A 20,651-nucleotide genomic window follows, 5' to 3' on the forward strand; every position below is an offset into this window, starting at 1 on the left:
TTTTGTGGTTGTTTTTTTTTTTTTTTTCCCTGGGAGCAATAATTTATCCCGAGTGGCGATTTGCTCTGGAAATATTTGTCAGCCACAGAATATTGGTGTCGTCCCCGGCGAGGGAAACCCTGAACGTTGTGCAGTGGGTTTGGCCCACAGGAGGGAGGGCAGGGGGGGGTTCAGTGGGGCCAGCTGTCCCTGTGTGTTTACCTCCCGGTTTTCACATTCGTTTTCAAGACCAAGCACTACTTTGCTATAAAAAAAGGTATTTGGTGGCTTATTATAGCTGCGAAACAGAGAAAGGCAGGTCTGCTTTTGCAGCAGTGCATCTCTGTAGTAAACAAAGTCACTTTCCAGTTTGAAAATGTCTTTTTCTGGGGGGGGTGGACGACGATGACAGTTCTTTTAACAATATAAAGGCAGTAAAAGTCATTTATCGACGGGGTTTCTTTCCTGTGTGAAGGTATTGCAGTTTAAAACTATTCTCCTACTATGTAAAGGTGCAGATTATTTGTCTGGTGAGTTAGCAGTTCAAAGCTTTGTGATACTAAGAAATAAAAAAAGAAAAAAAAAAAAGAGAAATAACTTGTATTTTTGGTTAGGCTTCACCGGGGACCGGGTGAGCACAGGGTGTCAAACTCGAAATTCAAAAGCCGTGGATTATTCATTCCAGTTCTGCAACATACCTTTAAAAAAAAAAAAAAAGCCTGTTTGCTTTCCTTGCTGAGCTTTAGGTCTTAAAACCAAATGGTCCTCCTTAGTTTGAGAAGCCTTTTCAAAGTAAATGTGAGTGAGTTTAACCCCTGCGTTTCCTCGGGGAATAAAGGTGATGTAGCAAGCCATGTGTGTCATGCAAAGCTCACCTTAAATACAGCTTGGAAGGTGAGGAAGACATTGTTCCTTTGGGTGTGTTGGCTTGGATATCATTACAACTGTAGCTTCTTTAGCCCCACCCAAATATGACATTGCTTGTTAGGCAGGAACTTAGTCCTTTTTTAAAAAAAAAAAAAAATTTAAATTGGCAGCTTTAAATTTAAAGGGTAATTCACATTTCTTAAGCCAGCGTTACTGTTTTTCCCCTCAACCTTTTGGCAAGAAAATAGTATAACAAATGAGTGGTGTGTTTGTTCAGATCTTTCTAAAGAAGAGTAAACGGACCTTTTGGAGGAGTGGAAAAAAAACCCCTGTATTTAAGATCCTGCAGGTGTTTTAGGGAGGAATATAATGCCCATGTGGAGTTATTTAAAAATAAAACAGCTTTCAGAAGGGACAGAGAGGGAGGGAAGGAGGCTGGGCAGTTCAGGGAAACAGTGTATTCTTAAGCTATTTCAAGTAAGCGCACGATGAGGTGAGTCTTTGTCAGGGAGCGTGTGTTGGACTGGGAGGACTGGTGTGGATGAGCACACCATTTAGTCACTGACCAGTGCCTGCTGTCCTGGCTGCAGGTGACACCTCCCTGGGTGAGGGTGGCACTGTCCTGGGTCACTTGGCCAAAAAAGCCTCCCAAGAAGAGTGTGGTGGAATGAAGCAGGGTGATGCTGACTTCGTTTTGGGGCGGGTCAAAATAAAAACCACTTGTTTTACCTGAAAAGCACCTTTCAGAGGAAAAAAAAATAATCGTTTCACTTACCTTGGTCCTTCTTTGAAAGTTGACCCTGTTGTTTTAACATGAATTACTAATGTGTTGTATCTCTGACAGGTTTTGTTTCCTACAATATTGTAAGACTTGTACAAAATATAACTCGATGCTGCATAAAATATAACTCGAATGCTGCATAAAAATATGAATACCGACAGTCAAATAATCTACAGTGACTTTTTGATAAAAGTGTTGTTTCTCAGCTTATCTAGTCACGAGGCTGGAAGAACAACTCCAATTTCAGCTTTACCTTCGATATTGTTTTACGGCGTTGAGAGTCGGTATCTGTCCTGGAGCAGCTCCACGTTCCGTTGATGTGTTTTGCCTGGTGTTTCAGGGATAAGACGTATCGGCAGGAGGCCCGACCAGCAGCAGCAGCAGCAGCAGGGAGAGGGGAAGCCTATTGACAGGAGACCGGAGAGACGACCTCCTCGGGAGCGCCGCTTCGAGAAACCTGCCGATGAGAAGGGCGAAGGAGGAGAATTTTCTGTTGATAAGTAAGAATTTTGTCTTGCCTGACGAGTTTTCCTAGGTTTGATAGGGAGGGGATGTCCCACCTTTTGCTGCTAAGTTTAAAAAAAATAATAATAAAAAAAAAATATATATATAAAAAGAGCAGCTGATTGAATCAAAAGTAAATTAATTGAATTAAATTGTCAGTCACAAGAATAGTATATGTCATGTAGAATGTAACACTTTTCTTTCTTTTTTCCATGATTTTGTTTACAAACTTGACTCACGTTATAGGCCAGGAGTGATCTACCCTGAATAGGCTTAACTGAAAATATTATCATAGAATCATAGAATTGCCCAGAAGAGCAGCTGATTGAATCAAAAGTAAATTAATTGAATTAAATTGTCAGTCACAAGAATAGTATATGTCATGTAGAATATAACACTTTTCTTTCTTTTTTCCATGATTTTGTTTACAAACTTGACTCACGTTATAGGCCAGGAGTGATCTACCCTGAATAGTCCCATTGGCTTAACTGAAAATATTATCATAGAATTGCCCAGGCCGGAAGGGACCTCCAAAGGCCATCTAGTCTGACCCCCCCGCAGTCAGCAGGGACACCCCCAACTAGACCAGGTTGCCCAGGGCCTCGTCGAGCCTCTCCTTGAATATCTCCAGGGAAGGGGCCTCAACCACCTCCCTGGGCAACCTGTTCCAGTGCTCCACCACCCTCACAGTGAAGAACCCTCTCCTAATCTCCAATCTAAATCTGTTCCCCTCCAGCTTGAAGCCATTGCCCCTCGTCCTGTCACTACAGGCCTTTCTAAACAGGTTCTAGTAATATTGCTTAAATCAGTAAGCAATATCAGCCATATCTCTCTATGTCCATAGCAGGTAGCTCAGGAAAGGGACTCAAGCGCGGCCGTTGCCTGCAGGATGAGGTTTGTTTGCTCTTAGAGCTGTTGCTTCAATCTGTGCAGCTGACTTCAAGCCAATACAAGTTTGTCCATCTAGGTGTTCACACCTTGGCTGCAGTGACATCAGATCTGGAAGCAGTAAAGCCATCTTACGTCTAGGCAAGAGTTAAAAGTCTCTTGAGTATCATGAGGGATCCAGAATTCAAGTGTTCTGGAAATAATGTTCAAATATTAAAGTTTTAGTAGCCAACATTAAAATCCTTTTAAAAGTCAGTTGGGTGAATGTGAGCTGAATTGAAGTTGTGGTATCACCTAGTTATGGAGCACAATCCAAGCGCTAAATTTTGAAATTTAGTGCCAGAAGAGGCAAAGAGACATTAATCCTTCTGAGCATGTTTTTTACATTCTAAAGTGCGGGTGTTAGCATGCGTGTTTTTTCAGTGTAATAATTTGCTATTACAATTAGAGCCTTGACACAGTTACAAACACTAATTATCGAAGGACAAGAGTAAGTAAATAAAATTCTCAAAAGAGGAAAAGAAAATTTAAAAGGTGAAATACTCAAGTTTGGGCTGTTCCCTTGCTTAGACCCATTCTTGACCGACCTATGCGTGGACGTGGTGGACTTGGACGAGGCCGTGGCCGTGGGCGTGGAATGGGCAGAGGAGATGGCTTTGACTCCCGTGGCAAACGCGAATTTGACAGACACAGCGGCAGCGATAGATCGTAAGTCTTTTAACTTCTTTATTTTTTTTTTTTTTTTTTTTTTTTTTTTTTTTTTTTTTTTTTGAGGAGGAGGTGGTCTGCAGTGCCCACAGCATTTCAAAGTCCCTTCTGGAGCTAAGCATATAAACCAGCAGTGACATCCAGAGAACAGTAAGTCTGAAACTGGGGGCAGTGGACTTGTGCGAGAACTGCTCCTCGAGACATTTGAAGAGCAACTATTTGGAAAATTCAGGCTGGAGTTTTTTTTTTTTTTTAGCTATTCTTTACAATTACTACACATTTTAAAATTTGCCTTTTGAATTTCTGTGTCTGGACACTATAATGTTAACTCAGTTTTGTTAGTTCTGTTTCACATTCACATTTCAGCGGCCTAAAGCATGAGGACAAGCGCGGTGGCAGTGGATCACACAACTGGGGAACCGTCAAAGACGAGCTAACGTTAGTAATCTGTAATTGCTCAGAAAACTATGATTAGCAGAATGTTAATAAATAAATCCTAATTTTTAGGGCTTGCAAAACGTAAAGATTTAGCTGCCTTTCTCGCCTTTGATTTTTTGATAATTTTTGCTATGCTATTAAAGCAGAATTTTTAAAAAAATCAGTGCTTTCTTGTAGCGTAAGAGATGGCTTCACTGTTAAAGCCAGAATTTGGGGGAATTTGGAATTGGGGGGGGTGTCTTGTGCTGATTTTTGAACATTAAAAAAATCAAATAATTTAATGTTAACAATTTTGATCAGGTCGAGCATGCTTTTTCAGAAGTATTACATTGAAAATATTTTTAATGGCCAAATCGTTTTTGTGTCAAGGGTCTCAGAATGGGCACTAGTGAGTTTTGGGGGAAAACCATGAGGAAGGTGGAAAGCAGAGAAATGCCCAGAGAGTGCCAACTCTTAAGGAAATAGTTCCTTTTAAAGAAGATCGGGTTGTGTAAATCCACTGTAGAACTTAGTCATTGATTTTCATGTAGCTTGTAAATTGGGCTGAAGCTCTAAAAAACAACCCCCCCAAACGTTCTGTAATTGCAGTGAGTTGGATCAGTCTGCTGTAACTGAGGAAACGCCAGAGGGAGAGGAACATCCGCCTGCTGATTCGGAAAACAAGTGAGTGCCACCCCTCTTAATGCTCTTTGATTGCTTCAAAGGTAGCGTGGCTTTGCCTTTAACCTCTGCTATTTATTCCTACTCCAAACCCAGATGGTATTTTCTTCAGTAGATGGGATATTATCCACAGTGCTGCTGGAAGACCGTCGTCTCTTTAAAAACTGCGTGTCTAAAAATCGTTGTCTTGAAACTGTTCATTAGTGTCATGCAGGCTCTTAGGTCACTTTCAGATTTAGTTTTAATAATCAGTTTAATACGCTTAGGGTCTGGGGATCACAACTCCTAAGTACCAAATCCAAAAGCATCTGTGCTCATAACTAGGTAAAACCACCAAGAGAAAGGGACAAAATGTTCTTCTGTCAGCGGAAGGCAATTTATTTTTTTAAATTTAGTTTTTCAAAGCAGCTGTTGGGACTGTATGACTGGCCTGTGGAGGAAGGCTTGTATCTCTCCTCCTCCAGCTTCCTTATATGCAGGCAATTTTCAAGTAAGTTAATTCAATTGCTTCTCGTTTCACTTCGCCACTGTTACAGAAGAAACCAGTGACTTGATAAATGAACTAATCAGAGAAGCAGAATGAGCAGTAGTCCTACTCACAGCTGATGTAAAAACATGATACAAATTTTTATGATAGTGTAGTACAATCATATGTATTTTAAGATCTGGATTCAAAAGAAAATGGCAAACAGATAAAGGTAGGACTTTGACATCCTTGTTTGCATGAGGTTTCTAATTGAGAATTTGCTATAGCTTGAGTTCCTCCTTAATAACTTTGGTTAGTGGTAAAGAGAGTACAAGTACTGCATAGAGAATAAAAAATGGATTTAACTAAAAAAAGACTAAATGCTATTACTTTTCCTATATTAAGGTAATCTTATAAATCCTTATTTTTCACACCGCTTCTGTATAAAGCTTGAGCGTTGGTCAGAAAGTGCAAGCTGGCTAGTCCTCAGAAAAATAATATGTATTGGAAATCTGGATATATTAAATTTGCTGTGTCTGCAGTATTTCTTGGATCTTTATTAGTCTTTATTATTTGGTGCTTGACCAGATACTGACCCATCCATGTGCAGATCAGTTGTCTGCAAAATTCTGCAGGCTGTTTGTATTTTTTATCTTCCTCCTCAAAATCTGCAGAAACGTGTACTTTTTCCAATTTCAAGCATAATGCACCTGTTGTAATCCATCAGTTATTATAGAAAAGCATCTTTATATGGGTTAGTTTCTTAGGTTGGCTAGTTTGGAGTATACATCTAACCTAAATGTTTCAGCAGAGCTGTGAGATGTTTTACTGCAGTAAAATGTGCAGAATGCCAAGGGAGAGTATTTTTTCCCTTGAGAAAAAAATGCTTCTGAATATATACCATGTCAAAAATCATTCTACAGAATGGGAAAAAATTGAAATGCAGTAATTTTGTCATAAAATCTGCACGTTATTACATCAAAGTTGTAATGGCTACAAAGCAACTTTTAAGTTGAGGCTTTTGTGATTCTTTTGCCACACATACATGGCACTATTTTTCTATACATTGGAAACATAGTTGCATAAACACAGAAGAATGAGGAGGATTGACTGCCTGGGTAGTTGGAACGTGATCTGTTCTTGTGTTTTACTTAAAAATAGCTCTTTGGCAGAAGGTAAGGGCACCAAAGATTTACGACGAGGTGATGCATTGCACAAGTAGCTAAGTTACATGCTGTTGTTTTTTTTCAATTTAGCTGAAAGTAAAAATTGTTTTGGTTGCCTGGGATATTAATAATTGGTTTTGGTTCAATAAAGAAAGCAGACTATCCAAAACTGATTAAATTCTGGTTTTTAAAATACTAACAAGCCTGAAAATTGTGGTAAGAATGAGCTCTCTTTCTCACTGCCTTAACTTGAAGTTTTATGAGAGAGGGATCTCAAAAAGCGGAAGGGGGAAGCTCCAAACGAGTCCATTACACAAGTTATGCTTCTGTGTTTGTAAAGAAAATTGTCATTAACATGGAGAATAGATGGCACGGATCAGTATTAATTTTTAACGTTTTGCTGTGCTCACTATTTACTTACTGAAAAGTGTCTGGCTGTGATTCTTATTTGGCTCTCTGGCTAAAGGAGATGAGTTTTCATTTGTGCTTTCTGAGCGATGGAAACGAGGGGGTTTTATATACACCTCTGCTAAATACTTGACAAACTTTTTTTTATAACCTGGTGCTAATTAACAACTGATTCTGAATTTGTTGTACCTAGAACGTGATTTGTAAGTCATGATGATAATAATACCTGTGAATTTACTGCAGAGAGAATGAGGTTGAAGAAGTTAAGGAAGAAGGCCCTAAGGAAATGACCCTGGACGAGTGGAAAGCTATTCAGAGTAAGGATCGTGCAAAAGTGGAGTTCAACATCCGTAAACCAAATGAGGGTGCTGACGGGCAGTGGAAAAAAGGATTTGTTCTTCACAAGTCAAAGAGTGAGGAGGTAAAGTGATTTTCAGTTCTTGTTAGTGTCCAAAATGTCTAGGTTTTTCCATTGATGCACATTTCTTGGATTGGAAGCTCCGTTCCTTGCGACGCTGACCTGTAGCTAAAAGTTTATAAAGTGGGAACAACATTTCTTTTAATAAAACAGAGGTTACACATTAGTGTAATTAGCAATTCTTACCATGGTTAGTTTTTGGAGTTGATCTGTACCCTTGGGTTGGTTTATACTGGGGTATAATCTAGAGACGAGACTGGAATTCTGCTACATCTGGGCGGGGAGCTTTGTAAGGACCCTCTCTTGGTGAGCATTGCAGAAGTTTGTCAATAGCAAATTTATTTCTTTGCTTTTTTTTTTTTTTAAAAAGCTTATGTTATTTAGCATTGTGTTAGTCTTCTGCAGTACAGGGATTTGTGGTGCTCGCTAAACAGGATGGAAGGTTGAAGAAACACTGGTCATGCCTCAGACACCTGAATACCCAGACTGTGTATCTTTAGTTTGCAACGTGGGTATCTTCTCATTTTGTAATGTTCTGTATACAACTGTCCTTGAAGCTTTTGAGAAACCAGGTGAAATACGTTTGTGTCCTTCAGTGATACTCGACGTAGTTGCTGTAGAATTATTTTAAAATGGCAGTTTCTCAAGTGTTATTGCAAAATATTTAATTATTCTTTTCCAAGAGAGCCAGAGTGGGAAGGAGAGATGTACTGTTCCACTTCAGAAGGGAGGAGAGTGCTGAGAGCTCTGTTCTCTAATGCAGGGCTGCATTAATCTTTGCTTTTAATCTTTGTTTTTAACGCTCTGTAACATCTTAAGTGGCCTCCTTTAAGCTAGAGATGGCCTGCAACTTTGTATACCAGACTGTTCTGACTACCTTTGAAGTAACTAGATAGTATGTAATATTCTGTTTGGTCTTCTGTTATGTATTTCTGCTATTTCACACCTTGTCAGTGTTTTCTTCTCAGCTGGGGACATAATACAGATGGGCAGGTACTAGGCAGTACTTTCCAGTAAAAAACTCTATTTCTAATCTCTCTGAACTTGGAACAAGTTTGACTTTGTCACAGTCATGGTATTTTTCTTTTCTTGCTGTGCAGGGTAGTTCAGTTCTTTAAACAATTCCATATCTTTTTATTTACCTTAAGCTGTTTGGTGTTGGAAGTGCTCATTAAATACTGCTTTCTCTGGCTTGTGTAGAAAAGGTAAATTGAGTTAAGCTTAATGTTGCTGTATATTAAAAGACTATGTTTAAAGAGAAGTATTTCTATACTTCACCAAGATTTACTAAGCCTGTAGTCCTGCACATGTGTCAAAAACTCCCAGCCCCAATCTCTCCAAAGCAGATTAATTTGATGTTTTGTCATCTGAAGACTCTTTTTTTTTAAGATATCTGTGTGTGTAAGATGGTGGTACTTTTACACTTTTGAGTAATTTCAAAGCTAGAAAGGTCTGTACTGCATTTTCCATTTAGATAAACTAATCGGTAGTTAAATAAAAATCCAAACAAAACCAATCAGAATAACCAATCAAATTACACTTATGGAATAGCTGCTGTAATTAGTAGAATGTTCTATTTGAGAGGTGTATTCTGTTAACTTCAAAGAAATGAGTCAGATATTTTTAACGCTATCACATGAGAAGTTAACAGGTCCTCGCTGTATAAGCACAGAACTGAGGTATTAACAAAATTGCCATTAAATGTAGGTGCTTTTAGCCTACTTTTATGTCCAGCAGGTGTCTCTCCCCATTTCACTTACTCATTGTTCACTGATCCCTTGGGAAGCAGCATGGGGGGATTTTGTGAAGTTTTACAGAAAAATAGCTCTATCACAGAGGCAGTAGGAAAGCCTTCACTGCAGCTTCTTTGTGAGCAGCCTTAGAAAGTGGAATATTTAGAAGTATGAGCAAAACCTACCTGCTATTCTTTATCTGATTGTCTTCTTGGACATACTTATGAGTCATGGAATGAAGGTTGATGTGAGGTTTCTGTGATTCTTACCGATAAGAAGGGATTTGATGTGTGGAAGTGACTTGGTTTGTAGGTAAATCCTGGGTTTTGGCCTCAAGTCTCTACTCTTTTGGCTGAAAAAATCAGAATGTTCTGTGGAGGATATTCTCAGAAGTTTGGATTGAAGCATTGTGATGACCACCCTCATTCCTGTAGTTTGGGAACTACTGGGAGAACGTCCTAGGAGTCTGGGGGGAAAAAGGAGCGTGAGGATCTAGTACTGTTCGTGTGCCTTAGTCTTATGAAAGAGCTCTCCTCCACCTCCTCTTGCTCTTCACCCAGGGGTGAAATGTTTGACCCAGCCTGAAGTTTTTCCTCTTTCTCACACTTTATTTGCAGTTACTAGAAAGTGATATGTTGTATATAAAAAAAAAAAAAACAACAAAAAAACCCAATCTCCTAATAGCATCTCAGATTCTTGCTGGTTTAATCTGAAATCCATGTGTATTGGCAGCTCTGGTCTGATGAGTCTCTTTCCAGGAGATGAGGTTATGCCATAAAATAGAGATTCTTTTTTTCCCTTTCCTGCAGCTGGCTTAGTGGCTTGAATCTTTTAAGTTCTGTTGGTGCAGCTGAACAAAAAGTGAGGAGGAGTTAAAATTTTGGAGAGATTTTAAATTGTTTTTCTGAAAGCTGGATGCAAGTCTCCTGGAAAGACTGAACAGCAGTAAATCAGTTCCTACTCCATGTGTCCACTGTGCTGTGTCCCTTCCCTGTGCCTTCAAACTCTCTTGCTAATCTAATCGCTTCCTTAGAGGATGTTGCAGTGGGAGACTGAGAAATATATTTTGGAAGATGATAGTTCCATCTTCTCAAAATTTGGAGGAATGACTCTTGAATCAAGGCCGTGTAGAAACCTTTTCTCATTAACAGTAATTTTAAACATCCCACGCTCTTACCCGTCTAGTTCTGTACGCGGTGTGCCTGTGCTAGAGATCACCTACCTGCATGCCTGGGCTCTAATAAGGAGTTTCCAGCAGCTTGAATTAAACTTTTATTTGATATCGATCTGAGATTTCTCTTGTCTCCACGCCTGTGGCACAGTCTGTCCTCTAATCTTTCTGGAAGCTCGCATGGCTTTTTGGTCTCATCCTTTCGCTGCTTCATGTGCTCAGTGACATCTGTATCCGGCGAGTTCGTGTGACCTTATTACCTGTTGTTTCTGTATGTAGTTGAGTCTCATTTCTTCCTTTTGTTTTCTCCCCTTTGTTCCTTTTTGTCACTTTGGCGTGGACACGCAACTTGCATCAGACAAAGGCGATGACAGAAATGCAGGGGAGTCTGCTGGAGTCAAATGAGGTACTGATCCTTTATATCTAACTGGTAATACCTGTGTTTTGATAAGAGCCCCTTCTGAAATGAAGGGCTGGGTATTAAGAAGTCACCAAAATAGAGAATACAAGTAGATACAATCTGGAGCTCTTCTGTCCATGCCTGTTGTCTAACCGCGCACCGTATACCCTTCATAATTAGTACCTTTGCTGCTAATTGAGCTGAATTCAAACCTTATCATAAATGCTTCTATCATGAGTCTCTTTTTTTGTGTTGTTGTTGTTGTTGCTGTTGTTTTTCCACGTCTCGCTGTCTGCTTTGGCTCCCTTTCCCTCACTAGCTTGCTCTCAATTTTTGACTGCCTTCCCCAAGACCCCTAAATGCGATGATGCTTTCAAGAACCTGTCAGTTATTTCATCTGGTGAGAGTTGCCAATACATATAAATTAAATGCTTCCAAAGATGATTCAGAATAAGCAATTTGTGGGGTTTGTCTCTGACTGTTGTCACCTAAGTGATAGAAGAGGATGAGGAGAACATGCCAGGTTTTATTTGTGTTTTCAATTAGCTTTAGTTACTTTAGACAAAGAAATCATCAGGTTACACATATAGAATTTACTATTTGTTGGGTTTAGTGGTTAAACTGAAGTTGTGAAAATGCAGTGGTTTTGGTATATTGTAGTGTTTCTTCACTAACAGTGTAGGGAAGGAAATGCACAGAATTACTGATAAATCCACTTCTAATGCATCTCAGAAGAAAAATAACTGCCAGTAAGCTGAAAATACCATCTCAGTACCCTGCAGTGATCAAATGTAGGTAAAGTATTAAGTAGGAAGAAAGGAATCAAAGCTGTAACAAAAGGTATCGTGTGCTGTTTTACAGATTGTACTTAAATTTAGGTAATGTCAGGCTGAGGTGTGGAATGAGTTTTCTCTGAAAAACAGCTGCTTAGGGTGCCTTCCTGAGTTTGGAAAAGAGGTCTCTGAGGGATGGGTCTACAATGCAGAGACCTCTGTGTATCCATTGCCTGCCTTACGAAGGATCCTCAGATTGTAATTAAAGAGTATAGGGCTTAATTGCACAACGTGTTGCCTTTGAAAGTGCAATTACACCGCCAGAAAAGTAAGTTGTAGTCGGTAGGCTTAAGCTTGCACATGGCACTTCTGTAGGAAAAAAAATAAGCAAATTGCTGTGCCAGAAATTACAGGGTTCTAGGAGAAGAAAGCGTTGTTTGTTGTCGTGTTTCCAAAACATGATGATTGGATCTTGGAAGAGGGGGAGATGGACCAGATAAACCCTCAGTCTGATGCAGGGGGCTCAGTTTTACATTTTATCTACCATCATAGGTGCCAAAAACTGACTTATTACATGGAAAAATTACTAATTTGATAACATTTGGGGGGTTTTGTGTTCATTGTATAATAATTTGAAATTCTAAATGCACTGAATAGTAGCGTTTATGGTGTTAGATGTAACTCTTCGGTGCATGTGTTGCTCCTGGAGGGTCCAGTTTCTCACTGTGAATGCACTGGGAACCAACTGGCCGTAAGAGAATGTTGTATCATGGCAAAGGTGGTGAGAGTCCTATTTTTCAGTATTTTTCAGTGTAATTGGTGAGACTGGTTCTCTGTTTCAGCATTAATGTTTTGGCTACCTCATTTATCTCCTGTTTGCACTGTTTATGCCTCGTTCGCTGTTTGTTATGGCTAATCCGAATCAATAAGGGATTCTTACCAATCTCCCTTGTTTTAAATATTTATACAGGGCTAAGCAAATGAGAAAGTGTAAAGTACTCATTGAGCAAAATAAAGATGGGTTTCCAAGTAAGTATTTTAAAAAAAAAGGAACGAAATGAATTGCTAGAGCCTGAAGATTACTCAGGATGCAAAGCGAGAAGAGAAATGGTAGAAAATGAGGTTCTGTACTGCCTTGGTGATAGCTTGATCTCAGCTAAACCTGACCTCATTCCTCTGAAGGAACTCCAGAGCTTCCCTGAATTACCTTGGAAACGCAAAATACCTTTGTTTGCTCAAGCTCTTACTTGATTACCTGGATGTGGTTTTCGTCACCTGCACAAGGGGTACAACTTGATTCCTGACAATCTGTGCACTGTCCTTTAACTTGAATCAATGGAGGTGATCGGTCCTCAATTTGGGAGCGCGTTTGGAAAAGGTTTTTTGGGTGAGATTTTTTTCTTCTTTTCTTACTGATGGAGAAATAACTCGTTTCAGGCTCACGCTGAGGACTCGGTAGCCTGAAGATTACTCAGGATGCAAAGCGAGAAGAGAAATGGTAGAAAATGAGGTTCTGTACTGCCTTGGTGATAGCTTGATCTCAGCTAAACCTGACCTCATTCCTCTGAAGGAACTCCAGAGCTTCCCTGAATTACCTTGGAAACGCAAAATACCTTTGTTTGCTCAAGCTCTTACTTGATTACCTGGATGTGGTTTTCGTCACCTGCACAAGGGGTACAACTTGATTCCTGACAATCTGTGCACTGTCCTTTAACTTGAATCAATGGAGGTGATCGGTCCTCAATTTGGGAGCGCGTTTGGAAAAGGTTTTTTGGGTGAGATTTTTTTCTTCTTTTCTTACTGATGGAGAAATAACTCGTTTCAGGCTCACGCTGAGGACTCGGTAATGGATCATCACTTCCGCAAACCAGCAAATGATATTACATCCCAGCTGGAGATCAACTTTGGAGACCTCGGCCGCCCCGGACGCGGTGGCAGAGGGGGACGGGGTGGCCGAGGACGTGGTGGCAGGGCCAGCCGTGGAGGCAGAACTGACAAGGTCAGTAGCTGCAGCTCTCATCTACAAGGAGCTTTAATTTCGTTTTGTTCTTAGAATTTTCATACAGATAGTTTTAAGTGTCTTCCTTATTTCCGAAGGAGTTGCTCTTACAACAAACACCATGTTGTGGTTGGACAAGATGATCTTTAAGGTCCCTTCCAACCTAGAAGATTCTGTGATTCTATGTTTTAAAACCAATTAAAGCATCCATTCTTACAAATTTCCTTTAAACTAAGTTGCTCTTAGGACAAAAGGAGGAATATTTTAGCGGTGTTCTTATTAAACACCAAAAAAAGGGAGGGTGGGGAGTGGGTTGGGTTACAAAAAAAAAGTGTCCATCCTTGTATCTAAACTGGAAAAAAGACTCTTCTGGCCAGATCTGAATGTACCATGAGATGCTCCTGTTTGTGCCAGAGGGAAACCACGAGCATGAGAGCGGTTATTTTCAGACATGGTCATGGTCTGTCTGTGCTGTGACCTGTTGGGGGTGAAAGACTGGTTCTACAGCTGCATGTTACATCTTGAATTTGAGGAATTTAGAGTTTTCGTGTGGAAATAGGACTCCTATTGGGTTTTCTTTTTAATCTGCAGTAATATATTTTTCCTCCTATGGTCTTAAGGAAAAACTCAGGAAAAGCACTGAATGGGACTAGGGAGAGAACTTATAAATTCAAAATATTGTAATGTAGCTACAGTAAAGATTTGATTTGATGTGGATCACTTATTCAGCTTAAATGCATCAAATCAAGTTGTTCCTCACTAAAAAATGTGCTCAGCTAGTGTAGATTTCTTTACATCAAGCAGACTGGCTCTTTTTTGTCTCTTCTGAGACACTGACTTTGTGTTCTCTTTTACACTGGGTCACTTTAAGTTTCAGGCTTATTCATTGGAAAACTCTCTACTGATAGAGATAAAAGAAAATTTTTAGGAATTGAAATTAAATAGCGGTGGTGGTGTTTGCTCTGAGTTTTCACTGATGTGACATCTTCCTCCTTCAAGAATGCTGTCATAAAGTAGTTAAAACCTTTTCTGCAGCTTATTTTCTGTTGACTTTATTTTTTTTCCTTCCAGTTGGTTAAGGAGTTTGACGTGATCCACACACCCAACCAGGTTGGTGATCTCCCCTGGCATTTCCCTGACCTGTGACCAAGGCTCTCCTGCACTGACGTGGCTTTTTGGGCTTGTTTTCCACTTTTCTGTAACGAGCAACCAGAGATACTAAAGCTATAGGTTTAAGACCCTGCTAATACCTTTTAATTCTAGTTTGGGTAGTTCTGCAGTGCCTTAGTCTTGCCTGTAGGTGCTGATACAACCCTTATTGGAATGATTTAAATCCATCTCTTGATAGATAAATATGTCTACAAGAAATTCCCCAATCCTGGCTCTTCCTACACTACTTCTCTTCCAAATCCCTCATGGACAAAGCGAAGAGCATTATAAAATATTTAATTTCTGCATTTCATCACAGCACTGGTTTTTAGGTGTATTACAAAGCCTTTTAAAAAAGCTCAGTTGGGAATTACTGGGGAGATTCGTGCTTAATGGATGAATTTCTAGGGCTGGGTTGGCACAAAAATTCTTTTTATCAACAGCTAGTTTGTGACTGGGGAAAAATGAAACGTGTGAAACTTAATTTGTGCTACAAACGGGCCTTTTCTGTAACACTTCAGTTGTGTCCCTGGGTAAGAATTGATGGTAACTGCTAGAATAGCATAAACCACAGGTTAGGAATGGAAAAAGAGATGTTCTTGTAACTTTACACAATAACTATGTGCAAACACGGTCTGTTTCCTGCAGTGCCTCTTCAAATAGCTTTGATTCCCTAGAATAGCATAAACCCACAGGTGGGGATCTCTTTAGGAATGCAAAAAGAGATGTTCTTGTAACCTTACGCAATAACCATGTGCAAACACGGTCTGTTTGCCTGCAGTGCCTCTTCAAATAGCTTTGATTCAAAAAGTAGTAGACTATCTAGTCTTTGGAATTAAAAAAAAAAAAGTCTTGTTTGTCACGTGGGGAAAAAGTTGTGTTTCTAGTAATTTTTCCAGCACTAGACTGGGGAAAAAGTTGTTTCTAGTAATTTTTCCAGCACTAGACTGTTTACTCTGCTCTACCTCGTTGAATCCCGGTATTTCCCTATGGAAATAGGGTTTGGGTTAAAGTAGTTTTAAAAAAGGAGGAATTCCCACTTCTGTTTAGGGTACAGGGACATTCCCCCTGCCTGTCCCTGCCCCGTGGCTGTGCCACCTGGTCTGTGTGCATGGGGACAGAGGCTTAACCTTGTCCCCATGTCCACCACGAGCGGTGCCAACGTCTCAAACTGCATTGAAGGGCTCGTTAAGGGGTGAAAAATTAAAACACTGAAAGGAAGGGAATAACTCTCTGCTGTTTCTTTTTCAGTCAAGTGCTTCTGCTCCTGATGTAGATGACCCAGAGGCTTTCCCAGCTCTGTCCTAAACTGGATGTCATAAGCCAACCCTGCCCTCGTCGGGCCTTCCTCTCCGAGGCTTGCATGCTTAAGGATCCTAAACAACTAAGAAATTTAAAAAAAAAAAAAAAAAAAAAAAAAAAAAAAAAAAAAAAAAAAAAAAAAAAAAAAAAAAAGAAAAAAAGAGACTGTCATTCATACCATTCACACCTAAAGACTGAATTTTATCTGTTTTGAAAATGAACTTCTCTCGCTACACAGAAGCAACAATATGGTAGTCAGTTTTGTATTTAGAAATGTAATGGTAGCAGGGATGTTTTCATAATTTTTTCAGAGATTATGCATTCTTCATGGATACTTTTTTGTATTGCTGCTTGAAAATATGCGTTTCCAAACTTGAAATATAGGTGTGAACAGTGTGTACCAGTTAAAAGCTTTCACTTCATTTGTGTTTTATTTTGTTTTGGTTTTTTTTTTAATTCAGGATTTTAGACGTTTCCTCCCTCCCCACCACCCGAACTACAAACTGGGTTTTAATTATTGCACACTCTTTCCTTAATTCCTGTTTAGCAGATTTTTATCAGCCCGTGGTCTTTTGAAATATGTGAAGTTTGAATTTGGCAGACTGTTAGTGCTGTATGGAATACTAACTCCTGGAGTATTTTAGTTTTAATGCCTAATTTCAAACTTGGAAAAAACAGTCATTTTTCATCTATGTTTGGTAGTTTGTTTACGCAAAAAACCTTTCTAGAAAATTGATGCCAGATACTTGAAAAAAAAAAAAGATAGAAAGCACATTGGTTTCTAGTTAAATACCTGTGTATTGGTCCAGCGATGGTGTGGGGATAATTGGTCTGAGCAGTTCTTAAAAATTACTGTATTACACCTTCCACTCACCCTTTATATCTTTATTCCCTTACATGGAACAAGATGCTTTGTTGGCAAAAAAAAAAAAAGAGATTTTTAAATTACTAACACTTTTCTTCGAGAGGGTACCCTGTAGGTCGGAGTAACTTTTCCCTTTGGAACTGGGAGGCTGGGGAAGGCAGGAGCTGCCGCTGCGGAGTCCGGCTGGACTCCGGCTGGGATTTGGGATGGAGCAGCACAGTCTGACACACGGAGCATCATTCCCCACGTATCCCCCAGCACTTGCTCCGTCCGGCAGCAAAATCCCTGGGCTCTGGCAGGAGGGAGTGTTGGCTTTTCCATTTTGAGACGGGGACGTCGCAGTCTGCGCGGTACCACAGAAACCCCAACACTCAAACCTCTCCCTCAGAGTTTTCTTCTGGATTTGGGTGGAGTTGGAGACCCCATTTGCTGACAAATGAATGTTTTTTTCAGGGCGTGATTGTAAGAAACCCTTTTTTACCCCTGTAAGGTTTAATTTAATCCCTGTGAGCAGCAGGATTTACCACTTCCAGGACACAAAAGAAGTTGAGAGAATGACAAATAAAGAAGGTTTCTTAGGGTTTTTATCGGCAGCATTTGTTAGGAGACTAGAAACAGGTTTTTCATTTTATTTAATGTTTTACACTTTGGACAGCTTATAACATATTTGTAGTTTCTTAACTAGGTAGATAGAAAACAAAAGGTAACGCCCTATTTTTTTAAAAGCTGTACAGGACAGGCAAAAAGTGTGGGAGACCTTTGAATAAGAGATACCAGATTCCTTAACCTGTGGTGTTTAGCTGGCTTGCTTCATCGGAACTATTTTCTACAAAAGTTGGGGTTGTTTTTGTTGTAAAACCACTGTTAATATCATCGGGTTAGACTTTTTTTGGTGCGCTCACCTCGAGTTGGAAAGTTCCAGGCTGGGAGAAGGAGGCGAGTTTTCAAAGAGTTGGATGGCAAAACCTCTTGGGTCGTTTCTGCGGACTCTGGGCAGATCTTCCCCAGGGTGTGGGGGCTGTCGAAGGTCCAAGAGGTCTTCCTCTTCCCTCTCCCTTTTGTGGTTTGGTCAACTCTGTTGCAGTTCTAGCTTTAGGGACACCTTAAATAATACCATTGAAGAAACACCTAGATATGCAGAAACACACGGAAAAGCTTTCTCTGCAAAATAAACCTTCCTCCCCCTATCCCACTCAGCTCTTTTTTTTCCAGATGACTTTTGGGGCCCTGCTGTAGCTGGGTTTGGTCGGAAGCTTTCCCTTCTCCTGCTGTAGAGCGTTGGAGCAGTTTCCCCAAGGGGGCAGGTCACAATTTTTCCAGCCACCTTTGTACTCGCCATTGGTCCCTCTGCTCTTCCCATAGATGTAAATCTGCCTCTTTCGGTCCCTTTGTGTCAAGAACTAAAATCTGTCAACGTCTGGTCTTGAAATACTGGTGGGTGTTAACTGAAATAAAGGTTTATTTTCATGCTCTTTTAAAAAATGTGATGAAAACACACGGAGGTGAAACCACTTAGATAATAAATAGCATCTCATCTAGGTTCTGCCCCAGGAGGTCCGGTCTGCCCACGCGTTTCCATCGCCAGGATCGGACTTTGCTTTGGGAAAAACCCCTCCAAATAGCTTAATTACAATTAATGACCTTGCTCATTAGTAACATTAGCCGTCCTCTCACTTGTTACTTGTGCTGTCACGCCAAATCCGGAGGACGAGACCTTTTAAAATCTGATCAATTTGGGAAAAAAAAAAAGACGGTCAGCAGAAAACGCGGGAGAGAAATTGGCTTTTGGGATATAACGATGGGCAGGTTTGAGCATGAAAGTTCATCTTTTGGATCGAATGATGCCGGGAAAGGAGGGAAAGGACAGAAATTCATCTGAAAACATCAGAAGTGGGTGTGAATGTTGTGGTTGCGGTCGGAGGAGCTGAGACCACTCTTACCTGTAACGACTCTTTGCCTGTGGAGATGGGTTTGCGTCGCCGCGCCTCTTGTTTTAATAAACGCAGGACATATGCCTAAAGCTGACCCTTCCAGCATTTCCTAACCTCCTTCTTTTCTAAAAATTCACCGTGAGGGCCACGGCACCTTCATTTTCTGCTCCTTTTCTGAGCTTGGCCTTTGCCAGGTCACGGCCAAACGTCATGTTCTTGCTGGGGGGGGAGGTGTAACCAGACTGGGGGGGGATGGTTCCTTTGCCTTTACTGGGAGACATCCCAAGGAGGAGTTCTAAGGTCTAACCAGACTGGGGGGGAATGGTCCCTTTGCCTTTACTGGGAGACATCCCAAGGAGGAGTTCTAAATCTTTGGTTCCTCGTCCTACTAGTGATGCTTTTTGTCTCTTTTGGAGTTAAGTCTTTGGAATGAAGAAGAGAAATTGCCACGTGGTAATTTATCCAGAGGCTCGAGCAAGGAGAAAATGCGCTTCAGTGTCTGCTGTCTGTATGTTGAAGAGCAATATGTGGAAATCAATTGAATGACAAAATAGTGTAAATTTTTTGCTTTTTTTGGGTATCTAATTTAGTTGTGTGCTGCTGGCACACACAACTGCCACCAGATGTGATGCCCAGCTAGAGTCCTCGTGTTGGGTTGGTTGCCAGATGAGGTAGAGAGAGCCTGAAAATGGAGTTGTTTTCAATGTTTGACCCAATTCTGAGCAAAACCTTTGCCTTTGGGTGACACCAGGCCAAGGTGGGAGGTGTCTGTCCTCAGGAACCCCAAATCTTGGCTGTTTTGTGCAGCTGAAGGTGTGAGGGTCCTTGTGAGCTGGGCTGATGTGTGTGTGTGTGTTCTGTGCCAGATGAAGCTGTTGGGTTTGTGTCGTAGTTACCGATAAATGCCCTTGAGCCCTTTGATCTTCCCCTGTGAGATGTTGCCTCAGAGGTGTGTCATCACCAGGAGGTGAGGGAGCTTTATTGCACGTTCTTCTCTGGGTGGAGGGAAGGTAAATGGGATAGGGGATTGGTTTCACTGGAGGGTTCCAGTCCAGCAGCGTGGATCAGCGTAGCCCCACTTTGTGGTTGGGACTTGTATGTGACACACTGCAGGGTTTCCATTGTCTGGAGGACAAGGACAAGACTTGTTTCTCCTGAGAGAGCACCTGAAGGTGTGGGTGAGATTGCATGGCACTTGGGGGCAGCGATGTGGAGCAGAGTGATGTGTGTCAGGACAAGGTGGCCGTTGCTATTTACATGCTTCTTCATGAACCTTTAATGGTGCTCCACCTTTCTCAGACTTGGATGAAGACGCTGAAAGGAGCATCTGCTCTGCAGATCACTTGTGAACTGCTGTGAAAAGCTGTTTTCACGTGGAAGTGCATCTTCTCCTGCTGTCATGTCTGAGCATGTCCAGGTCCCAGCTGTGACCTTGAGCATGGGGGTCCTGGGCCAGTTTGGAGGTGATACTGAGGATGCAAATAGGTCCTGGGGTTGAAATTGTATCCCAACAATTCAAAGCTAAACTTGGAGTCACAGAATGGTTTGGGTTGGAAGGGACCTTAAAGCCCCCCCAGTGCCACCCCCTGCCCTGGGCAGGGACACCTCCCACCACACCAGGTTGCTCCAAGCCCCCTCCAACCTGGCCTTGAACCCCTCCAGGGATGGGGCAGCCACAGCTTCTCTGGCCAACCTGGGCCAGGCTCTCACCACCTCAGAATTGCTGTGAAGCCCTTTTGCATGTGTTTTTTTTTTGGGGGAACCTGCAGATCCATAAATCCTGCCAGCTTTGACCCACCCTGTTGAGCGTGTGGGTGGAAGGGGTGAGCATGGACCTCCTGCGGTGGTGCCATGCATGGTGAGGCAGGCCGTGATGCGTCCTCAGGAGTGTGTGCATCTCGTTTTTCTGTAGCTGTGACACCAGAAGGACCCTGTGGCACGTCCTGGCGAGGTGGGTGGGCAACGTCCACCTGCTGCAGAGGAGCCCCCCATGCCCACCCTGAGATCTCTTCCCTGTAGTGCTGTCCCCTCTGCTCTGGGAGAGC

General features: G+C 41.3%; 1 protein-coding gene across 1 annotated transcript in view; it reads left to right on the forward strand.

The window, feature by feature from the left end:
- The window catches only part of SERBP1 (SERPINE1 mRNA binding protein 1), a 21,970-nt gene extending 3,275 nt beyond the window's left edge, over positions 1-18,695 (forward strand). The window contains exons 2-10 of the mRNA XM_014937216.1: positions 1,967-2,127; positions 3,590-3,727; positions 4,070-4,165; positions 4,754-4,828; positions 7,109-7,286; positions 10,546-10,593; positions 13,186-13,359; positions 14,431-14,469; positions 15,760-18,695. Of these exons, the coding sequence (XP_014792702.1) occupies positions 1,967-2,127; positions 3,590-3,727; positions 4,070-4,165; positions 4,754-4,828; positions 7,109-7,286; positions 10,546-10,593; positions 13,186-13,359; positions 14,431-14,469; positions 15,760-15,816 (966 nt within the window). The 3' untranslated portion in view covers positions 15,817-18,695. The remainder of the gene's footprint in view (positions 1-1,966; positions 2,128-3,589; positions 3,728-4,069; positions 4,166-4,753; positions 4,829-7,108; positions 7,287-10,545; positions 10,594-13,185; positions 13,360-14,430; positions 14,470-15,759) is intronic.
- Positions 18,696-20,651: the final 1,956 nt, after the last annotated feature.

This window comes from Calidris pugnax, unplaced genomic scaffold, assembly GCF_001431845.1.
Source record: "Calidris pugnax isolate Ruff unplaced genomic scaffold, ASM143184v1 scaffold29, whole genome shotgun sequence".
NCBI classification, from domain to species: Eukaryota; Metazoa; Chordata; class Aves; order Charadriiformes; family Scolopacidae; genus Calidris; species Calidris pugnax.